Source organism: Chenopodium album, chromosome 5 (genome assembly GCF_948465745.1).
Source record: "Chenopodium album chromosome 5, dcCheAlbu1.1, whole genome shotgun sequence".
In the NCBI taxonomy this organism is placed as follows: domain Eukaryota; kingdom Viridiplantae; phylum Streptophyta; class Magnoliopsida; order Caryophyllales; family Amaranthaceae; genus Chenopodium; species Chenopodium album.
Genome location: NC_137838.1, coordinates 8755226 through 8776472, shown reverse-complemented (window position 1 = coordinate 8776472; position 21247 = coordinate 8755226). Strand labels below are relative to the sequence as shown.

The following is a 21247-nucleotide window of genomic DNA, read 5'->3' as shown; positions in this document are numbered from 1 at the left end:
CTATTCACACTGATTTTATCCTATTGCGGATGTCCAGATCTGGCTATCAACTTTCTTGCCCGGTTGCTTATACATTTACAGATGTAACTACTGATGCAAGTGTTGATGAAACTACTTTCCTAGGAGTACAATATCCGAGTTTAGATCTCGTAATCCCAAAGCTGTTCAATTGTCCTGTAAGGGCTGGTTGTTTTGTTGATAAGATGATCTCCTCTCAGTATTTTTCTCTCTGCCAACTTCTCAATGCTGATCATATCATAATCATCCAACTTGAGATCGAGGGCTCCGATATTCTCTCTCATCCTGCCTTCATTGAAGCTCTTTACTATTACACTAACTCCCTTCTGCATTCCCCATCTCAGTGCAACCTGAAAAACAACACATTCATTCGCGTCATGTCATTCAGACTTGCAAATCATATAGAGTTGCCAGAAATGGAATATTTGTTGCTAAAATATAATACCTGAGCAGGAGTTGCTCTGTGTTTTTGAGCAATGGACTGGATGATGGGGTCTTTTATTATCGACGTCGAGCCCCAGAAATTTCCAGGACCACCAAGGGGCATATATGCACTCACATGAATCTTATGCTCGCTACAAAATTTTCTCAGCTTGTTTTGCCTCCACATTGGGTGCATTTCTACCTGCATTTCATATCAAATACCAATCATCATTTATGCCCAAGTTAATACAACAAATATGTCATATAGTGTCCTAGTTTAATTTTCTTTTCCGATACTTCATCTGTCCCAAAATAATCGTAACATCCTATACACATCTCAACATAAACAATCATTGAAAACCCAAGTCCACAAAACTTGTGAAATATGATAAAAGCATACCTGATTAACAGCAGGACATACAGAAGCAAAATTCATAAGGTGCTGAAGTTTTCTGGTGGAAAAATTGCTAACACCAATAGCTTTGCAGAGGCCTAACTCAAGGCATTTCTCCATGCCTGCCCAAGTCGATTCCATGTCCATCTCTTCGAAATCCTCCTCGTTCGGAACCGGGTATTCGGCCCATGATTTGAACCTTACGGGCCAATGCACCAAGTACAAGTCCACGTACTCCATTCCCAAATTCCTGTTTCACATTCCCAAAACATATCTTTAGTAACATGAGCTTTCACAATTTGGCACATAACCAAAGAAAGTTGTTCATTTCACCTAATCTTAATCCTAGATGAAATGAACCAAGAACAAAATGTACATGTAAATATAGTACTGCGTCTCTAAATAATAGGACACATTTATCTTACATCGTTTCAGGATACAAAAGAGATTGTGCTTACTTTAGAGATTGATTGAGCGCGGAAACTGGATCGTCGTGATCACTAGACCAAAGCTTGGACGTAACAAAAATATTTTTTCTTTCAACCACACCATCACTAATTGCCTCCGTTAAGGCCTTCCCTAGAGCTGGCTCGGTTCCGTATATTTTTGCCGTGTCAAAATGCCTATAACCCATCTGCATAAACAAATATTGCACCCTAATTACTACTTATCTACTACTATATCCTTTACAGAGTATAAAGAACATACATTTCCCAACTTGCGAAAAAAAGGCTCAATTTCAAAATACACTTCATCTGTCTCTAAATGTTGTTTCTACTTTGACAGTGATTGTCTCACGTAAAAAGTCAAACACCATTTAAAGACAAAGCGATTTAAGATGTCAATATCTTACCTTAAGAGCCAAATGAATGGCTTTTTGTGTTGTTTCATGATCATATGAAGAAGAATAAGTGCCTAATCCAAGAAGAGGAACAACATTTCCAGTGTTTAATCTTGCTAAATTACGCCTCATTTTTCTAGTCTCTCTCTCTCTAATTTCAGTTATAATAATACACTTTTAGTTTGAAACAAATAAACTTATGAAATTTCTTTGGAAATGTCTACCTATATATACATTTCATGAAAAGTCAAAGATTTAAAAAATATGTAACAATGAATAAATAATTTTGTATAATATAAAGAAGTAACCGTATCCTTTAGACAGTTCAGCAAATATTATAAACTAATGTTTTAATGTGTGTCCTTCGAAAGAGGGGAGTTAATGAAAGATTATAATGTGATTAAGGGGATATTAAAAGCAAATCATAGCCTTAGGATTGTGATTAAGGGGAAATTAAAAGCAAATCATAACCTTAGGATTTGCCTTGTCTTTTGGGATTTAAACTTGTGATTTCTTTGATTTTAGGAACTTGCTATGATGTGGTCTCCCATTGCCCAACTCTTTACCACATTGTATTCTTGAACATCCAAAATATTATGTACACTATAGATTATGTCTTGTCCTTCATTAATCTTATTATCTTTCTTTATATTCTCATTTTTTGGGGGAAATAATAGAATGTTAATATCAAGGTTTTTTCGTCGTTTATTGATATATAATTGGGAGGAGACTGAAACCTAACCACTCAGATCCCCGAATTCGGATTAGCCCAAAGGGTGAACCGGGTGGAACACAAAAAAAAAAAAATACAATTAAAAAAAATGTCTTTATTGTAAGACAATAAACAATGTACTATCTCTGTTACAGATTATGTGCAACGATTAGACATTTGACATAATGTGGGAAAATGTCTAATCGTTGCACATAACCTGTAACGGAGGTAATACAAAATTTCATAACATATATCACATTTTCATACAATTGTTATGACATATTGATTGTATGTAGTATAATTTTTGTTGTGCAACTGATTGTACAATGTGCATGATAGATCACTAGTTGTGTTAAGCAGGTGATTATTTTTACTTCGTTTTAAGAAAAAAAAAAAAATGAAAATTCACATCCGAGTACATTATTTATAGATCATAATTAAGATTGTGTAATGGAGAGAATATGAGAATCGCAAATTAAACGGATTATTAATTAGACCTATTAAAGCTCTTGATATTTTTTATTAGAGAGTCAGAAGGACGGGGATGAGAATGTCATGATATCTTGAAACTAGGCGGAACGCTTAGCTATCCCTTTTGACGTTCGAGCACGTAATAATATACGAGGGAGTACCGCCAAGGAAGGGTGAGAGTAGTTTCTAAGAGAGGGAGCTAACAAGTTGCTAAAGACTACAAATCGGATGGATTATAGATTTGCCAGCAATCTACGATAATTAGTGTGACAGTACATATTAGTGCGATATTGTGAGACTATATATACTTGTATTATTAGGATACAATTAATTAATTATAATTTATATTAACGAAATATATCTCTGTTTGACTAAAGAAACCGCCCACGCTTTCCAAAAGTCATTATGAATTAATGACGTAACTCAGATAGTCAGATGGTTTAGTGTATACTACTGTACTTGTATCAACAACAACGCTATTTTGCTATCTTAGTTTCCAACTTCTATGCGTTGGCCATAATATATATCCAAACCGACGAATCGCAAACTTCATTATACTAATCACCAATTAGTACTACTCACTAATCACTTTAGCTTACCATCTATATTAAAATATAAAATTAAAGTATTTTAATAAAGTGGAACACTAACGTTATAATCATATGGCTGCGGGATTTTATTTATATGTTATCATAGATGAAGGGTTATTTATAAGTATTAAATATTTAAGACTATTTGGTGTTATGTTTAGAGATCAGATCTATTTTATATACTAGTCCTCACATGTATTACATTATTGTTTGCAAAGAATCATCTCGATCGTTCATTCCTACCTCAATAGTACATCATGAAAATTGTTCATGACGTGTTCAATACAATATAGATGTGAAGGTAGTTGTAGGTGTGGAGGTAACTGTTAGCTGTGTAGGTAGCTGTTAGCTGTGAAGATTTTTAATTTAAAAATGCGTGTTCGATAAAGTAGCGGTTGACTAGCTGTTATATATAAAAATCAATATTTTATTTTTAAAAGGAAAATTTTTAAATTACCACCCTAAAATATATCCATTTTCTAAATAACCACCCATTTACTTTTTTATTTTATTTTACCACCCCTTAAATTAAAAAAATACTCAGATTACCACCCATTTCAAAATTCAAGTGGATTTTTCTTAAATGGACTCCACCCAACGACTCTTAGTGGTGAAAGGAAGAAGATGATCAGTAGTAGTGGCAATTCAGACAACATGCTCTCGGTTTTTTTAGTTGTTTTCTTTTGGTTTTAGGTTATCTTGTACTAAATAAATTGGTTTAAGGGGGAGGTGGGGTGAAGACATGGCTGATTGTAATGCTTAGACATAGTCGTTACTAGCCATTGGGTGGGTCCTCATAACAGAATTCCATCGGAATTTTGAAATGGGTGGTAATCTGAGTAGTTATTTAATTTAAGAGGTGGTAAAATAAAATAAAAAATTAAACGGGTGGTTATTTTGAAAATGAATACATTTTTTATGGTTTGAATATTGGATATTTTTTAGAGTAATTTTGGAAACTAAAATAAAAAATATTTAAAACTATTTGGTAGACGGAGGAGAAAGGGAAACTTTTCCCTTAAGCACCCTCAATTTCCAAGATTCAAACCATAAATCTATATAGGTTCTATAATTGATAAATAAATGTTTAAATCTTAAATTTTCACTTATGTGAAATAACTCTTTCACATAAGTATTAATTAGAAATCAGGTGTATGTAATTGATGTATACATTATAAGTCCTTTTCTCACCTTTGACTATGTGTATAGCGTATTATGAATGTCAACTAACTTAGCTGGTAAAGTCTTGCTGATTTTAAAGATTACATTCGCCTATTTCTTAGTCTGGTCATTAGCATTTTGTTATAAGGCCACTTTCAATAATTAATAATTAATTGATGTGATGAATTTTAGTTATCAAGTAAATTTCATTGATTATAATGATTCATTGAACCCATCATTTATTGAACCAAAACTCCAAAAGCCTAAGTGACCCTTAATAATCCAATAGAGTCATAAGAAGTCGCATGAAACTGTCAACTGATTATTTAATTTTAGTTGATTTTGTTAGCTTAAATTCAAGGTTCAACCATAAACTTGGAGATCGACTACCTACCAAAATACTAACAAGTCATCACTATAACAATTTTAAAACAAGTATTATCACCCCCAAAAAATGGGAGTTTTTGGAGTTGACTTTTTTTAACTAATTTCTAATTAGCTAATTATCTACTAATTAAATTGGACACCTTAATGTAAAATTGTCAACCTAAACACTAAAAAATAATTCTAAACTAATCCTCATTCTGTTGGTGTTATGATATCAGTAAGCAACAATAAAGCTTGATTTTGTCCAACTAATAAGGTTGACTAAGATTATTAGTTTAATTAATTATTGACTTTTGATATGATTATGACTCAAAGGGGTTGACTTAACGTTAAAATGTCAACCAATAATAGAGACATTAATTAATAATAAATTTTGCCTACCCTTCCTCAAATCACGTTGATTTAACGTGAAGGACAATCACCGTACATGACCTCTATTAAGACGATGCTGATTTTGTCAACGACCGTCCCAACAGCATGGCTTCGTAAGGGGTATGAAGTGATCATGCAGGATCATAAAGATTTGATTGGATCTTAATCGGTTTTCTTTAGCGGCCACTTGGGGGCACAAAGAGTTGCGATGTAAACAAGATTTGATCTCATATCTTATGTTTGTTCCCCGGCAAAATTTGAAATTATTTGTGTGTCCATAATATTGTACACTTTCAAAATAGATACAAAGATGTATATGTACAAATTTCTTCTATGAAACTAATGACAAGCTTATACATCCTCTACAAAATTTGATACTCTTCAGCTGTGGGCTGTGGCTAGTACTACACTACTACATTCGCTATAAGGCGAAAAAAATTGACTCAAACATAAATGGCTAACACAGATCTATGAAGCAAGTGTATTGTTCCCTTGTGGTCCGTATTCATTGCAGCTATCGGTAATCAGTAATACCACTTAGGTCTGAATTCTTCTTCCTGTTCTGTTAGCTCTCTATATTGGTACCACTCACTTCCACTCTTGCCCACGGGCAAGGGAGACCGAACAAAAATTTCGACAGGTTTTGGAACGTGCACATTAAAATGTAGTTCATTATCAGGAAGTTCAGGAATTGGATCTGACATCCTGAGCTCTTTGCTAATTGGTTCAACGGTAATCCATCCCAGGCCGGAAATTGCTATATCAGAAGATGGTCTGCCATAGAAAGGATGATATTAGAACATATATGAATCATGATGGAAATTTTTTGAAAGATTTGACCTAAAAAATAAAAAAATATCACAAATCATAACAATGACGATTACAATTGACTTACCTATCTGGGTCATCAAATCTTAACTGCAATCTGCGCTCTGTTTCAAGTCCATTCCAACTCTCAGCTCTTTGCTTGCTGGTCGGAGGTGTAAGCATAAGTCCTATTTCTTTCTGAAACCATAAGTCCATAACATCAATATAAACCATCGACCAATATCAGTAGTGGACTAGTGGTGCATACAAAACAACAGTGCATTCATATTCATGCATAAATTATTAGAAGTATATGAATGAAGCCTACATTGCCACATTTTTGCATGTAATAAAACAGATTTCATCAACTCCATCCCATAAAGATATTTCCTTCTTTTCTATTCACAATACCAATACACCAGCTTATTTTAGCATTTAGTAACGTGCATTGGAATTTGAGTAGTCGATGATAAAAATGAAAAGCATGTCCTAGAAGAATAGCTTACAAAATTACCTTGTAAAATTCGTCAGCTTCTGCTGTAGGCACTATGTGAATCTGCAAGGCCTTTGGTCCATAGAAGGTCAATCGTGTACATGGGAGAACCTGAAATTTGTAAGAATAAGAATCATCTTAGCCATGCAAGGTACACCATTACAGTTTCATAATTGTAACAACTAACATGTGAAGATTAAACCTTTAAAACATCAACTCTGACAAGACCACCCCAGAAAATTGAGAAACCCTCCATTCCACGGGCACCCGAAATGGTGTCTCGATTGCTCTGAAACATATGATGATTTGTTAATTAGGTAAAGCAGATATGGGTGTAGATGCAGAGACATGAAAGAGGGGGGAAAAAACAGCAAATACACATACAGGAATTGATCGACCCTTCAGTCGACTTCGAGGAGCAAGTAAAGGTAAGTCATCTGTGGGAACAACAGCACCTTGCCTATGGTGGAGATGCACTCCAGGAGTGTCGTATAATTTCTGTAACATTTCACTTAAGATGCTGAGTGAACAATCACAGAATAATAGCATCCTAAGAAAAAAAAATCTTGGTGTTTCCTTACCCCTCCACTAAAGAAGGCATCAATGGGAATAGGACCCAAGGTAGTTCCTGGAACAGCAGATTGAATGGGCTTATATTTTTGAGCTGCTGCGGCCACTGGGTCCCTTTCTCCCATCAACACTAAGTTTGAAAGACAACGAATGACATGAGAAGAAAATTTTGGCACCAAAGACAAATATAATCAGTAAGGTTTTTTTTTTTTTTTTTCAATAGTTAGAACAGGAGAATGAGGGTGGAAAGAGATCAAAGAAGTTATTGGGAATTCATGATTAAAAAAAAAAAAGAAAAAAAAAAAGAGCAATTTATCTACTGCTAACAGAAGAGTTAAGCAAAACAAGCCATAAATTCAAAGGTTTGGACACTAGCCAAAGGACTTGAAACAAAAGCAACCAAGATTTCAAACTTACTTAGTAATGCATTGATAAATGCTGATTTTCCAACATTAGCCGAGCCCTACAAAAACAGAAGATTATAAACAATAGTAAAGAATCTCAAGAATAAATAATAATATTGAGATGCAACACATGAAAACCACCCATTTCTTCACAGAACTACACCACCCTTGCCATGGTCCATAGAAAATAAAATCACAACTATACAAGAAAATAATACATTTTTATTTTGCAAAACACTACTTTTTCCTCTTTAGAGTACCATACAGTCCATTTGTGGAAGATATATCCCTATATCCAAGTAAGAAGTTATGAGTTCCATTCTTAATGTTTTTTGACTTCCATTCTAAATGCTTCATCTTAGCATGTCAACTTTCCAAAACAACCTCATATTACAGCACTTTGCTAATCATTGACTTCAAAGTTAGACAAACTCATACGAAGTATAACATTGGAAACAAATGCCAAAAGCTGACACACAAAATGCATTCTACTAATGCAAATTATTGGAGAGCTTCTGAACAAACTGGCTTCAGCAAATTGTTAATCTAAGGAATCACCATTTATGCTGACATTTAACCTTTTTGCAACTGCATGATAGATACTGACTTATATTGACCAAAAAGCTAAATTTAGCTATTAAATAAGAAGTGTACACCTCATTTTTTTTTTATTAGGATTCAATTGAGTTTGAACCCTAACAATCTTGGGCATGAAAGTATTCTTGAAATAATTCTTTCCATAAGAGAAAGTCTATTTGCTGGAGATACTACTAACTTTTTGCTTGTAATAAGTCTAAAGTGCAACTGCATTCTACATACACATGGCTAGCATGTCTTGTATCAAATAAGCAAGAGGCAAGTAAAACAAAGCCGGTCAAGATTCTGTTTACACTGCATATTAGCTCCAACGAAGAGATCAAGGAACCTACTAACCATAATGTATACATCCCGTCCCTGCAAAGGAAACAGAAGCCATCAATACTGAGAAATAGCAAAGAAACAGAACAAAATAAATGTCTCAGATTTGCAGATAAAATTGTGCTTCTTACTTCTTAGGCTAAAGTATTGAATATTGATCAAGTCTAATTCCAGTAGTTTTTCATACTCCTAAGTCCTAACTAGCAATTTTAATTTTGAGGATTATTGCAAAACTTTTCACATGCACAAGATAATGGATCTGGATATGGACACCACACAAAGGCAATGCCTCTGAAATTACAAAATTTGTACAAAAGCTGCCTAAGAATAAATATGCAAATGACTAAAAAAAAAAGTGGTTACACGGCCTACTACCACAGACTCCACAATTACTTCAGCCTCTGACTCAGACTCTAGAGCATTTATGCAAATGCTACACAAAATGCCTCTGCCTGAGAGTAAAGACATGACCAACTCTCACAGCTTTCACCAATCATCAAACATTGCAGATCAAAGAAAATCAACAAACCTTTTTCTCCTCCTGGATTTCAGCAACAACTCCAGATATTCCAACCAAGGATTTTGAACTTGTTAGGTGAACACTTAAGACACTGAAATATAAACAAAATTGATTAGAGATTAAATGGAGTAACAACTAACAAGAAGACCACACATCAATTGAGGAAAAAATTAAAAGAGAGAGAAAGATGGGCGACAAGAAAAAATGATATTGGACCTGTGAAACATCAAGTACTATAATAATAGCTAGGGAACATATTCAAAAGACACTAGCTATTGGCAAGTGAAGCTGCCCTCATTGAACTTATGCATTAACATCACCTCAAAGCCTCCAACCAGCATATCTCATTGGATACTATATATGAAGATAGCAGATCAGCTGTGTCAACTCAAGAGTCAACAAAAGAAAACAGAACAAGTGCAGAGGGAAGCATATTGGCCATCAGTATTCAGTAAACACAATTAGAAGTGTGACAAAAGTGTTTACCCCAAAATCACTTCCTAGATCACATACGCTACCTTATACAACAAACTTTTATTTCCCCAATTTCATAAATTTGGAAGGGAAAGGAGAAATATAGTGCCTAAATATTACTCCCCTAGGTCAACATCCAGAAAGAATTCTTCACATACATCAATCCTTGACTAAAAATGAAAATCATGTTTACAAGTAACATTTCCCATACATCAATCCTTGACAGTTCTGTAAAGATGGGCTTGAGGCCTTGAGCAATGTAAAACTTACTTGAGTTTTTTCTTTGTAGTAGCCTCAACTATCCAATCACCAACACAATTCATGTCAGTCCCTTTAGGAAGGAGATCAATCTGGATGGAGGTGAGTATAAGAATTAATAAAAAGCTAGCAGTTTAAGTGTTACTACACTCAATTGGGATCTCAGGAAGGGAAATTATTACCTTGGTCACAACCAATATTATTGGATTTGCACCTGTAAGATCACGCACACGAGACAAGAAACTGCCATTGAAGTCAACAATATCCACCTACAAGATTTAAATTATAATTAATTTTATTGACCACTTGAGGCATCTCATACCTACTTAACTAGTAAGCACCAAATGCTTAAATTATATCTTTCACGATATGACCGTATGATTTTTTTTAAATGAAGCAAACCTATAGAAACATTTAAATTTCAGTTTACCTAATACTATATTGACAGAGTAACAGTCAGCATTCACAAACTTTGTCCAAATGTGGCCTACAACTTTGAAATACAAGTAGTATCTTTCAAGATCATGAAAGAAAGTATTAACAGAAAATTAAATAAAATGCAGTGTGAGAGAATAGGTGCATTACTGCCTTTTTTCAAATTTTTAGAAGAGAAGCAAAAAAAGATCTTTCTTATGGTTAGAAATTTGATGCTTCACTGATCACTCCATTTACAGGGTTTTAATGGCTTTTAACTTTCTCATCATAGCTCAACAATATAGACACATTGTAGAGACAAGATAAGCAGCGGTAAACTCTGGTTACAAAGTTACAAACTCAAACCAAGAATATTACTTTCATCACATAATAGTATAATACACAAAGATCATGCTGCATATTTTGAAGGAATATGTAAGCAGTTCAAAGGCACAAATGCACAATTGATCATAACATACTAGCAAGTACACAGCCAACCTTGAGTTGGCCCTTCATGTCCACTTAAATTTATTATAAGATTCTATAGAGGAAGATCCAGGGCACCCACCTGAGCTCAAAAGCCAGGGAAGGGGTTTGTCTTTAATCTAGGGAAAAAGTAAAGGCCATTCATAATTCTTAGCATAAATGTGATCTAGGGTGTTAAACAATATACAGAAAACACAGAAGCTGCTAGGCCAGTTGGAAAAAAGACTACAACTCATGCCAGAAACAAGTTTAGTGAGCATTCTGATTAGCTTACCAATTTAACAATCAACGCTTTCTCATGGCGCAAGTGAGAAAGCTTATCACGTAATTCCTCAGCTGTAACAAACTGCTTTCCTCCAGCATAACCTCCATGCCCACCAACAGCAGTAATCATATGTCCATGTGAAAGAAGACGACACCTCCCACAAATAACAGTTTTGAGCTGGCGATGCTTCTTTTTCTGAGTCCAAACAGAAACAGTACAGTCTAAGAACTTTATCTTAAGTAAGCTTTAATTATCATACAGTGCTCTAGGCTCTAGCTCCTTCATCAATCAGTCTACAAGTACCCCAACATAACATTTAACATGATTGTATCAAATATCATAAAATCTTAGATCACAACTAACTTTAAAATAATCCACTATCTATTATCCATTTGCCAATACTTTCCTAATGGCTTCCATATATAGGTACAGGAAGCCCAGATATCAACAAACAGTAAACTTTGGGCAAGCAACTATGAGTTAAAACCTGCTTTTGCAATGGCGGTCATACAACATACGCCCACCATCCAGTATTAAAAGTCACATTGATAGCGTAATTTGAACTAGCAACGTGACAACTAAATCCGAAAACAGAAGTACATACCAAACCCACAATCACCTCATTCAATTGTCCAATTCCCCCACCCCAACTTCCCAATTAACCCAAAAAATAAAAAAAACTGGAATTTCACAAAAAACCCAACAAAATTGTAACACAAATTTGAATAACACATGTAAAATCACAAACAGAACTACTAACTTAAAATAGTACTAATTTCATCATGTTCATCAAACTTAATAGAACTACACATACCAGTGCATAGGTATCCGGGTCAACAAAACCAGGAGCATCAACTTCCTGAATCTGCAAAGGAGCTCCACAACCATAACAACAATCAACCGAATTCAATCCCTTAAATGACCCACTTAACTTCTCTTTCTTCTTCCTCTTCTTATTGGCAGCAAGAACCAATTTTGAAGCAGCTTGAGCTTGGTGGTGCTCCAAGAAGAGCTGCCCCCGGGTGGGAGCGGCAGCTCCAGCGCCTTCGGTTCCGGTTTCGGAATCCGAAATTGGAAGTTGGGTTGGTGGGTTTTGGGGATTTCCATGGAGTTGAGGGTCTGAATTTGGAGCTGCTGTAGCACTGCATTTGATGAGAGAGAATTTGGGAAGGTGAGTTTTGAAATGGAGGTGGGAATTTGAGAAGGGGTTTTGGAATTGGTGAGGAAGAGAGGGAAGAGAAGGGAAGATTGAGAAGGTTTTTGGAGGCATTTTGATGGAGGGGTTTAAGGATAAGGAGAGATTTGCTGAAATGAGCATATTGTGTTTGGTATTTGTAGGTTACTGTTAAATGTTAATGGATAAAATTAAGCATCATTCAAAATTATAACTACTTTATGGATCCGAGCGATACCACGGATTATTACATGAAATTTAACTAATCATTCATATACATTGTAACACATGTTTGATAATTAGTTTAGATGGCTAAAAAGTCAATTTTGCAATAAGTGGTTTGAGGTTCGAATCTCTTTTTATATTTAGTGATGATGTGTGGCATCATCAAGTGTTTGTGAATTGACGTGACGTCATAAATTGTTAGTGAAGTGACGGGGCGTAATTTGGAAGAGTCTGCGTGGCGCATGGACGTTTTTATAAACATTTTTTAATATATTAGTATAGATTAATATAAATGTGCTTGATAAGACTATACATGAGTTTCATGAATTTTATGTATAAGCGGAGCCTTGTTACTGTTAATTGGCAAATTAAACATGATTTATTATACTTTCTTCATCTCTTTATTAAGTAGTACGACTAGTATCTACTTTTGGTAAAATTCTATGGTAATCATCCTTAAAATGACTATTATTACACACATTTATTATTCTCTGATTTTTTTATTTAGTTTTTATGTCAAAAAATAATTATAAATGTTAATTCATATTTTTAAATTTATTTTTTGATTTTTTAAATTTTTTAAAATTAAGTTATGAATTATTTTTTAATTTCACTAATAATAAATCAAAACAAAATTTTGAAATAAATTAAAAAATTATAAAAACAATACAAAAATCATTTCAAAATTAATAGAGTAGATTCCAAAAATTAGATAAATGACTTATAATTAATTAACATTAAAAAAATGTCATAATTAGCTAATAAAAAATTAATATAATGATAGTCATTTTAAGGATAACTATATACATTTTGAGCTAGCAATATGTTATTGGTCAAGTGATTAGGGTCTTGATTTTTACTTACTTTGAAACTTAAAATGAGAATTTGAACCGGTTTTGAATTTGACATTCAAATATCATCTATCTTCTCTCTTTTCTCCATTATTCTTTCTCCTACTAAACTTTACGAGACACGAGTATGACACTTTGAGTCTTTGACCCTTTAATTTTGACCAAAAACATGTCAACTTTTCTCAAAATAACCAAGAGACCTTTTGTATTCTACCAAAATGACGTTAAGTACTTATACGCCTTCGAAAAATTGATTTAAGTATATGTATGGTTCATAAAAGCATTATGCTGAAGCAAATCTCCTTGAAAGATCAAGCATTACATAGCTAGATGAATAGACGAATTATTATGCTGTGTTTGTAGTTCTTACAGTAATTGTTAGTAACTTTTAATTATGTAGTTCATTGTTTGGCTTGAGGAATTTCCAGATTTTACTCTTAATTTAGCAAGTCAGGATATGTTCACTTATTTACAAAGCAGAACGTTGAAAAAAAAAATGAAAAAAATCAAACAAAATAAAAAAGGCTCGAATGCAAATTATGCAACTGCAAAATAAAAGGCACCAGAAGTGCCAAATTTCTCAATCGAAAGCCTGTGGATTCCTAGTACACGGTAAAAAATGGGCTTTCAAACAGCATTAAAACTCCATATATAATAGCTTCACCCACAAGAGATAACCTAAAGCCCTTGGTTTATGCAACCAAGTTTTAATGAAGTTTTGCTGCATAATTTCCGTCTTTTTACAGTACTGGGTACAGAGCTATAACGAAAACTATAGAGCCTGCATCTCTATTTTAACACCATCTTTATCGTCATTCTTTTCAGAAGTAGAATTGGCTGAAGTTTCCCTGTCAGAGCTCATCTCTTGAACAGGCGGTGGGTTGACAATGGTCATGGGCATGGCGACATCATCTGTGAGGCGAGATTTCATCTCCCGATGCTCCTGGCACAAGGCACACCAGTGCATGCAGCAATGCACAAGGCAGGGGTCACATGGGGAGTTCTGCATTTCATGACAGTAACAAATGAGGATATCACACAACAATGACCCTTTCCATCCCAAAAATAAAAGAAATAATGAAATAAAACACCAATGAAGACCTATACTGAAGTGAGCACTTCATTATTACAGAATAGATTATGTCAAATAACAAGAAATTACACACAACACAAAAGATCTAGTGTGATCAACAAGAAGCTGAGCCTCACATTCCCCAATTCTTCACTTGAATAATATGGAGTATTATCTGATCATTTCTAAAATTTCCTGAATCTTACTAAACCTTGAATATTTTGTAAGTTTTCTAAAATAAGTTATAGCACAGAACTTGGTCTGCCTAAACCCACTATTTAAGATTTGTGGGCAGGGTTAGTTGCAGAACCTAAAATTGAACAGTGTAATACTAAATAAATTTATTGATAATGAAGGGGGGAAAAGGAATGAAAAAAAAAAAACCCTTATCAGTAACAACCCCACCAATGATTCAAATTAAAAGCACAAACAGAAGTGCCTATAAAGTAAATTAATAACAAATTTGTTGGTCCAAGTTACAGGAAGCGTCAAAAGAAAAAGTACTAATTAAAGTGGAAAGTGATACAGGGATAAAATAACTGATAATCAATATCACGTCAAATTGAATGAAATTAGGCATAGGAAATCACCTTGAGATGATATTGTCTCTGCAAGGATTGTCTAGCAAGACCAGTGTATATGCCACACATCCACCAAGTGAAAAATAATCCCTCCCAAATCAGACATGTTGTTCTTGGGTCGATACCATAAGTCCAAGCAGTGGCAGCAGCCAGTGCCATACCACCTTCTACAAAAACAGCATGACAAACACATGGTGTAGTCCATGGGGTATCATCTCTCAATCTTTCCACATTACGTCCAAATAAGACACATGGGCAGAAAAGCCCAGTCCAACCTAATTGACAGAAAAGAGGAATTTAAATACCTAAATAGGGGTTGCAAAAGAATATAAAGTACACTGAGAACAACTGTGTGCACATTAAAGCCAGATAGTAAATAGTATGCCACAGCATAGATAATGTAACAGACTAACAGTACAAGCATTGCTGGGGACATATAGTTCAGGCATGTAGGACACTCAGCCAGTATAATATTAATGAAATCAAACCTAACCATTTGGTGCAGGAGATATTTACATTACAATGATCTCCATTACAGCTTCTCATTTTAAACTTACAAAATCCATAACACTCAAATGACAGCTTCATAAATTTAGTGCAATTCTGCCATCATTAACATACTATTAGAAGTTCGAACATATAAGTATATGACAACATTATTAGGCCAGGGCTACAAAGAAATCCACCTCATACTGCATATCTCTCCTCCCTTAAGTCTACAAATAAACCTTACTGACAATTTTGGGATCCACAATTTCCATTACTGTCCGCCCTCTGATTATGACAGATGATGAGGATGGACTGAGATCATGTTGCCTAAAGGACACCGCTTACATCATGTCTCCATTATCTCTACAGAAGTCCTAACCTCTTATTATTCTTCAGCTTTGTGAATGAAAATTGATAGGCTCGCTATTCTCACTCACATGCATTGACCATTGCTAATTTACTAGCATCACAGTAAATTTGGGATGCCAATTATTTACATATGCATACAATAACTTCAAAACAAGAAGCAGAAGCATATTTGAGAACTTACAACTCTCAGTATCTTGTGTACACCCAAAGATCCCACTTGACCAAGGTTCATCACCAGGAGGCTCATAGCTTTCAGGTAAAGGCTGCCCACACTCGCTACACTTGTGAACATGCAACTGGAAAATCAACCAAAAGCAGAAGCGTTAAAGAAAAAGTGGAGTGCAACTCTACACATCCAAGAAATGACTGCATGTAGAGTCGAGAAGCATCAACAGGATCTTGTAAAATTAGAATACACTATTCCTCGATCACAGGAAATTGATTTAGCGATGCCTCATAAACTTAAAATAACTTCATACCTTCTATAACAAGTTTATTTTGGTCTTTACACATCATTAAAAACAAAAGGGATTTTGAGAACTTTTCACGCAGTAGCAAAATAACAAAAACTTTGCGTTTTTATTACTAGCAGCATTTGGACTTTTGCATTATCTACATACTCTACTTTGACTATCTTTGGTGATTTATTCTTAAGGGAAAAGTTGTCATAAGGATCCTTAATATATAATGGAAAGAAAGCTGGTCAATATTTCAGCCTAATTTTGACTACATCATAAGTCTTGGTGTTGCAAATTTATGTAAGCTAGAAGGCAGGCAATTTAAAAAGAAGCAGAGGTTACAAAGGCAGGTCTGAACAGCTTTTCTTAAGCTTGAGAGATAGTATGGACCTGATACCACAATAAGGCATGGATCTCATATCAGCATAGTACAATCAAAGTTTGTGCATCACCAACTCAGTGAATAGATTTTATACGAAGAAATGAAATTTGAAAGTAGAAGCTAATCCCGTTGAAATTTCCAGCATCTTATATCCAAATACTTGCTAAAGACTGAAGAGTGAAGACCGGGTATAAAACGTAGGAAACCTAGAGAAAAAGGTGGCTAGCTAATATTACAAGTAGAAATTCCTCAAACAAAGTCGAGAACTGCTTAAATTACTTCAATTCAATTCCACTTTTCACGCCCAACAACAGCATATCCTCATAGAGAAGCAATGATGAAGCTTAAAGTTACAATTGAATAACTGTGCCTGTATATGGCAGACGGACCAGCCTCCCCCATAATATTGGCTTCGCCCAATCGTTCAATACCATAAAATAAACTCGAAAAACTAAACAAGAACAATCAACTTTTAACCCTAGAACAACAAATAAGTCATATGGAAAACTTCTCCAAAATTCAATATAACAATGTACTGCTAGATATCTAGCAAATCAAACCTCGTTCGACATAAAGATCTTCTAGTTCTCATTGTAAAAACTATAACTTCATAACTATCACATACATTACCTGCAAAAGATCAGAATTCAGTCAAACCCCACATCTGGACATAATGCAGAACATGCAAAATTACACTCACAAAACAAAAATCATCAAATCATACAATCTGTTACACTCAAACTGAAAGAATGACTGAATTAGGGCAATCAAATAATCAAAATTCAAGAAATGGGTTTCGCAGATCAAGTGGTGATTCGAAAAGGGTTGCTTCTAAATTCCAATAAAACTGATAAAAATCAAAATTAAAAGTGAAATTAAAACGAAAATTCAATACCTGTGAATTGGGTATTGCTTGATTCAGTTCACCAGGAGTGATATCTTCATCAGCAGAGACTTGAGCTTTGGTCAACTTCACATATTTCGATGCGTTTGACGACTCTTCAGCCATCTTTGCAACCAAAAAATCAACAATGTCAACTCAATTAACAAAACCCAGAAATCCCCAGAATTTTTAAGGAAGAAGAGAGAGAAATTTACCGTCTTTTTCTGTGTTGCTAGATTCAGGGGCAGAGTTTGATTAAGCTAGAAAATGGATTTTAGGCAGTCTTTTTAACTCGTATAAAAGAGGGTCGAGGTTTCTTCAATGTTAAGTAATTGTACTAGCACTTGACTCTTGATTAAAATAAAAATCAACTGAAGAAGTTCGGTGATAGCACGTTAAAGTCGTGATTTGTCAACACGTTAATGTAGGAGGTAACTTGATTAAGATTTGGTCTATTACTCTATATGAATGACAGAATGAGTAACGTAAGCGTGAACAATTTCAAAAAACTTTTAATTGATCCAAGGTAAATTAATATGGAGTATTTCACATTACAAAAATAAAATTGTCATTCAATTAGTGGTTTACACTTAAGTCACTTAACTTAAGTGAAAAACTGATAGTTACAATTGCAAACGTAAACGGTATTGGAAATAACTCATACTGTACTTGATATCGTCTAAGATCATCTAGTAGTATAGAACCATCTATGTAAATCATTCAGATTTGATATAACATAAATATTTGGATCATTGTACCCAATTTTAAAGGTGTAACAAACCATATCAAAAGAATTTATTGTTGATTTTGTATTTTCTTTTCTAGACGATGTGTATAATCATGTGTTGACCATTTCTTTCATGCTCCTACGCAACAAGTCTCGTATAAAACAACTTCTTGTGCTTTTTTGCCTATATTGATGCATGTGTTTTGATCCCGATTAGTGTCATAAACTCATAATGCTTTTGTTCCTAGCCAATAAATGTTTGTAATGCTTGTTGCACGTATGGGGAAGGTTGCCAGGGATTCAAGCATGTTCTACCTCATTCACGTTACCAAATGCTTTAAATAAATATGATTTCATTTTGTCGTAACTTAGATAGAGTTAATACGTAAATATAAAAGTTTCAAGAAGCATTTACCCATTCGTGCAACACATGTACGGTTAACAAATAAAACGATGAAGAAAATGCATCATTGAATACGTTTCTTATGGGAAAAAATAATTTGAGGGAGATGTTTGGAAAAAACATTGAATTCCAGTTTGTGATGAAGGTAAAAAGAAATATCAACGGAAATGAGACTTCTGATAACTAGGGGTTTGTCTTGGTTTAGAATAGATATAGATATTCTCATTCTCACCCCACTTCACACTAAAATCCAACTACCAGCCCATCCTTTCAAGTTTTTTTAGATTTGATCATCAAAGTTTGATTTGGTGTGTTAACATAAAAGTCTCGCAGACAATGAATTCAAATACATAACAGAAGGTGCAGGCACAAATGCGCATGTCATGTAGCAGAAAACTTTGAAACGTCTTGAAACACCTTAAACCTATCAATTCTTTGAAAGTTGAAACATAAACATATTGAATAGAGACATCAAAGATTCAATACATTCTACAGTGCATAAATTAGCATGAGAAGTTTGAGAACTGTGCCAGTACAACAATACAAGAGCTTAGCCACACGCTCATGTAACAGTCGAAATTAAAGGCATGACTCATAATCGCCTGTTCAGAAACAGCAGAAACAATTCCATATGATAAAAAACTCTCATCACCTAGACTCCAGCAGACTAGCAGCTGCATCAGAAAGCACATTTTACCTTCAAAATAATCATCCAAGAAGAGCTATACACAAGCCTCAAATTAAACATTTTCAATACCAGAAGTTACAAACACCAAGCCAAAATCAGCAAGCATTTGATATTGGATTGTTTACAGGCTTACAGAGACTGAAAGATTCAGAAACTATAGTTATAGAAGTATCAATGAATCAATTACAGCAGAACTCCAAACTTCGACGTGGTATATACACTGCATCAGAAAAACCCCTGCAAATACTGCAGAATGCTTATGCACTTAAGACACTACCATGCATCCAAACACGTCTCACAAATCACAAGATTCACAACCATCAGCAGCAGCAATAAGGGACCGCAGGCATACCGATACATACCAACATCAAAGCCACAGTAAAGTGTCAACCGTTACCAAAAGCAACCTGCATCTGTTTTGCTCTCAAATTTGATAACTCCTGCTTACAGAATGATAAAAAACAGAGCAGAAACCAATAAAACCAACAAGTCCCATATGAGACAACTCTCTACGCATGTGTGCCTATACTGATGCTTGTGTTCTGGTGCAATTTAATATATTGCGTGTAGCTGTATATAATTTATATGTGTATATAGGAAAAGCTGTTAGGGATCCAAGGCGATACATAACAATATGCCAAAATAAAATAAAAGAAAAATTCAAGTTGTCATTGCGAGTTTGTGACTCAATAGAGTTAATGTAGCATGTTTTGAGTTTTTGCTATTAGATTATTTCCAGAAACTACAGATTCAGAAGTATCATTGAATAAATTACAGCAAAACTCCAAATCAAGTTAAGGAAAACCTCTCCAAAGCCTGTACAGAATGCAAATGTAATAAAGCCACTACCATGCAGTCAAATACCTTTCACAAGTCACAACCATCAGCAACAGCAGTGAGGAATCATAGGCATGATGAAATTGACGATACATCTCACCACCAAAGCCACAATAAAGTGTCAATGGAAACCTGCATCTATTTTGCTCTCAACTTTGAACTCCTGCTTACAGTATAATCAAACACAACGCTGCAACTAATGATGATTTACTGTAATAGCATTACAAAGAAGCCGAAAAGAAAAAGGAAGTTCAAAAGTACAATATTGATCAGTTAACAGTTAAACTCATAGACCATGCATCAATCAGAATAGGGAATATTCAATGGTGATGGCTGAATTCTTTGAAATGAGTTAAAGCCTCAGCATGCGTACCTCAAGACTTTCAGCTATTGAGAATGCCTACATCTCATACTATTTTCCAAACAAGAGAGAAAGTGCGCACATAAAAATGTTCTTTTGCAGAAAGTAAAGCAGCTTCACATTAATCCAAATAGTGGCAGTCAACTAACAAGAGTAATAACACTAACCAAGAGTGCACATAGACCAAGAAACAATAAGCCTCCGATCATCCGTAACTGTATGAGTTTGCACTTTGCAGCTAGATGAATAAGGTAAAGGCCAGGCCTTATAATATCACTAATACTTCAAGCAAGATATCCAAAATCCATACAAAGGTGACAAAAGTAAAACAATAGGGTTAAGGTAAACATCCCGGAGTTGGAAGCTATGATCCACAGAAAAGATTCACTCAAAGTGAAGTAATGATACATCGCTACATTAAAAGTAAAAGGAAAGAATGCAAACTATAGAAGTTATGAACTTATGATGGGAAATCATATATTGTATACACTAACATTATGGAACATATGTAAGGAACCTCCCTAGAAGAAACATTGTGTCAAAATTATGAAGAAAATTAACAGCATATATGATTACTACATTACGAGTACACGAGTCATGACATTGTATACAAATCAGATTCACAGTCAATAAAACTCAATAAACACGCTTCAGTCAAGTTACTATTAGACAACACCACGAAATACAGGGGAAAGGAATACAAATCAGATTCACAGTGATACAAAAACCAATATCACTATATTCCTTCAAGAAAAGCAGCCAGAAGAAC

At 34.5% G+C, this 21247-nt stretch overlaps 3 protein-coding genes across 3 annotated transcripts; all 3 read right to left on the bottom strand.

Annotated features, from left to right (window-relative positions):
• Positions 1-101: 101 nt before the first annotated feature.
• LOC145630330 (NADPH-dependent aldo-keto reductase, chloroplastic-like) lies at positions 102-1808 on the bottom strand. The gene is made up of 5 exons (XM_081682579.1): positions 1689-1808; positions 1294-1469; positions 842-1085; positions 464-643; positions 102-368 (listed from the first exon to the last, which is right to left on the bottom strand). The coding sequence occupies exons 1-5, from the start codon at positions 1806-1808 to the stop codon at positions 141-143; spliced, it is 948 nt and encodes a 315-aa protein (XP_081538705.1). The 3' UTR covers positions 102-140.
• Positions 1809-5590: 3782 nt separating this feature from the next.
• Positions 5591-12299, bottom strand: LOC145631799 (putative nitric oxide synthase). The gene is made up of 13 exons (XM_081683976.1): positions 11793-12299; positions 10988-11173; positions 9996-10082; positions 9826-9905; positions 9091-9172; positions 8577-8597; positions 7657-7702; positions 7251-7369; positions 7054-7167; positions 6872-6958; positions 6691-6780; positions 6265-6374; positions 5591-6143 (listed from the first exon to the last, which is right to left on the bottom strand). The coding sequence occupies exons 1-13, from the start codon at positions 12294-12296 to the stop codon at positions 5894-5896; spliced, it is 1776 nt and encodes a 591-aa protein (XP_081540102.1). The 5' UTR covers positions 12297-12299; the 3' UTR covers positions 5591-5893.
• A 1475-nt stretch (positions 12300-13774) lies between these two features.
• LOC145630329 (cell number regulator 6-like) lies at positions 13775-17835 on the bottom strand. The gene is made up of 5 exons (XM_081682578.1): positions 17678-17835; positions 17475-17588; positions 15921-16035; positions 14891-15156; positions 13775-14231 (listed from the first exon to the last, which is right to left on the bottom strand). Exons 2-5 carry the CDS (start codon positions 17586-17588, stop codon positions 14001-14003), a joined length of 726 nt encoding a protein of 241 aa, XP_081538704.1. The 5' UTR covers positions 17678-17835; the 3' UTR covers positions 13775-14000.
• Positions 17836-21247: the final 3412 nt, after the last annotated feature.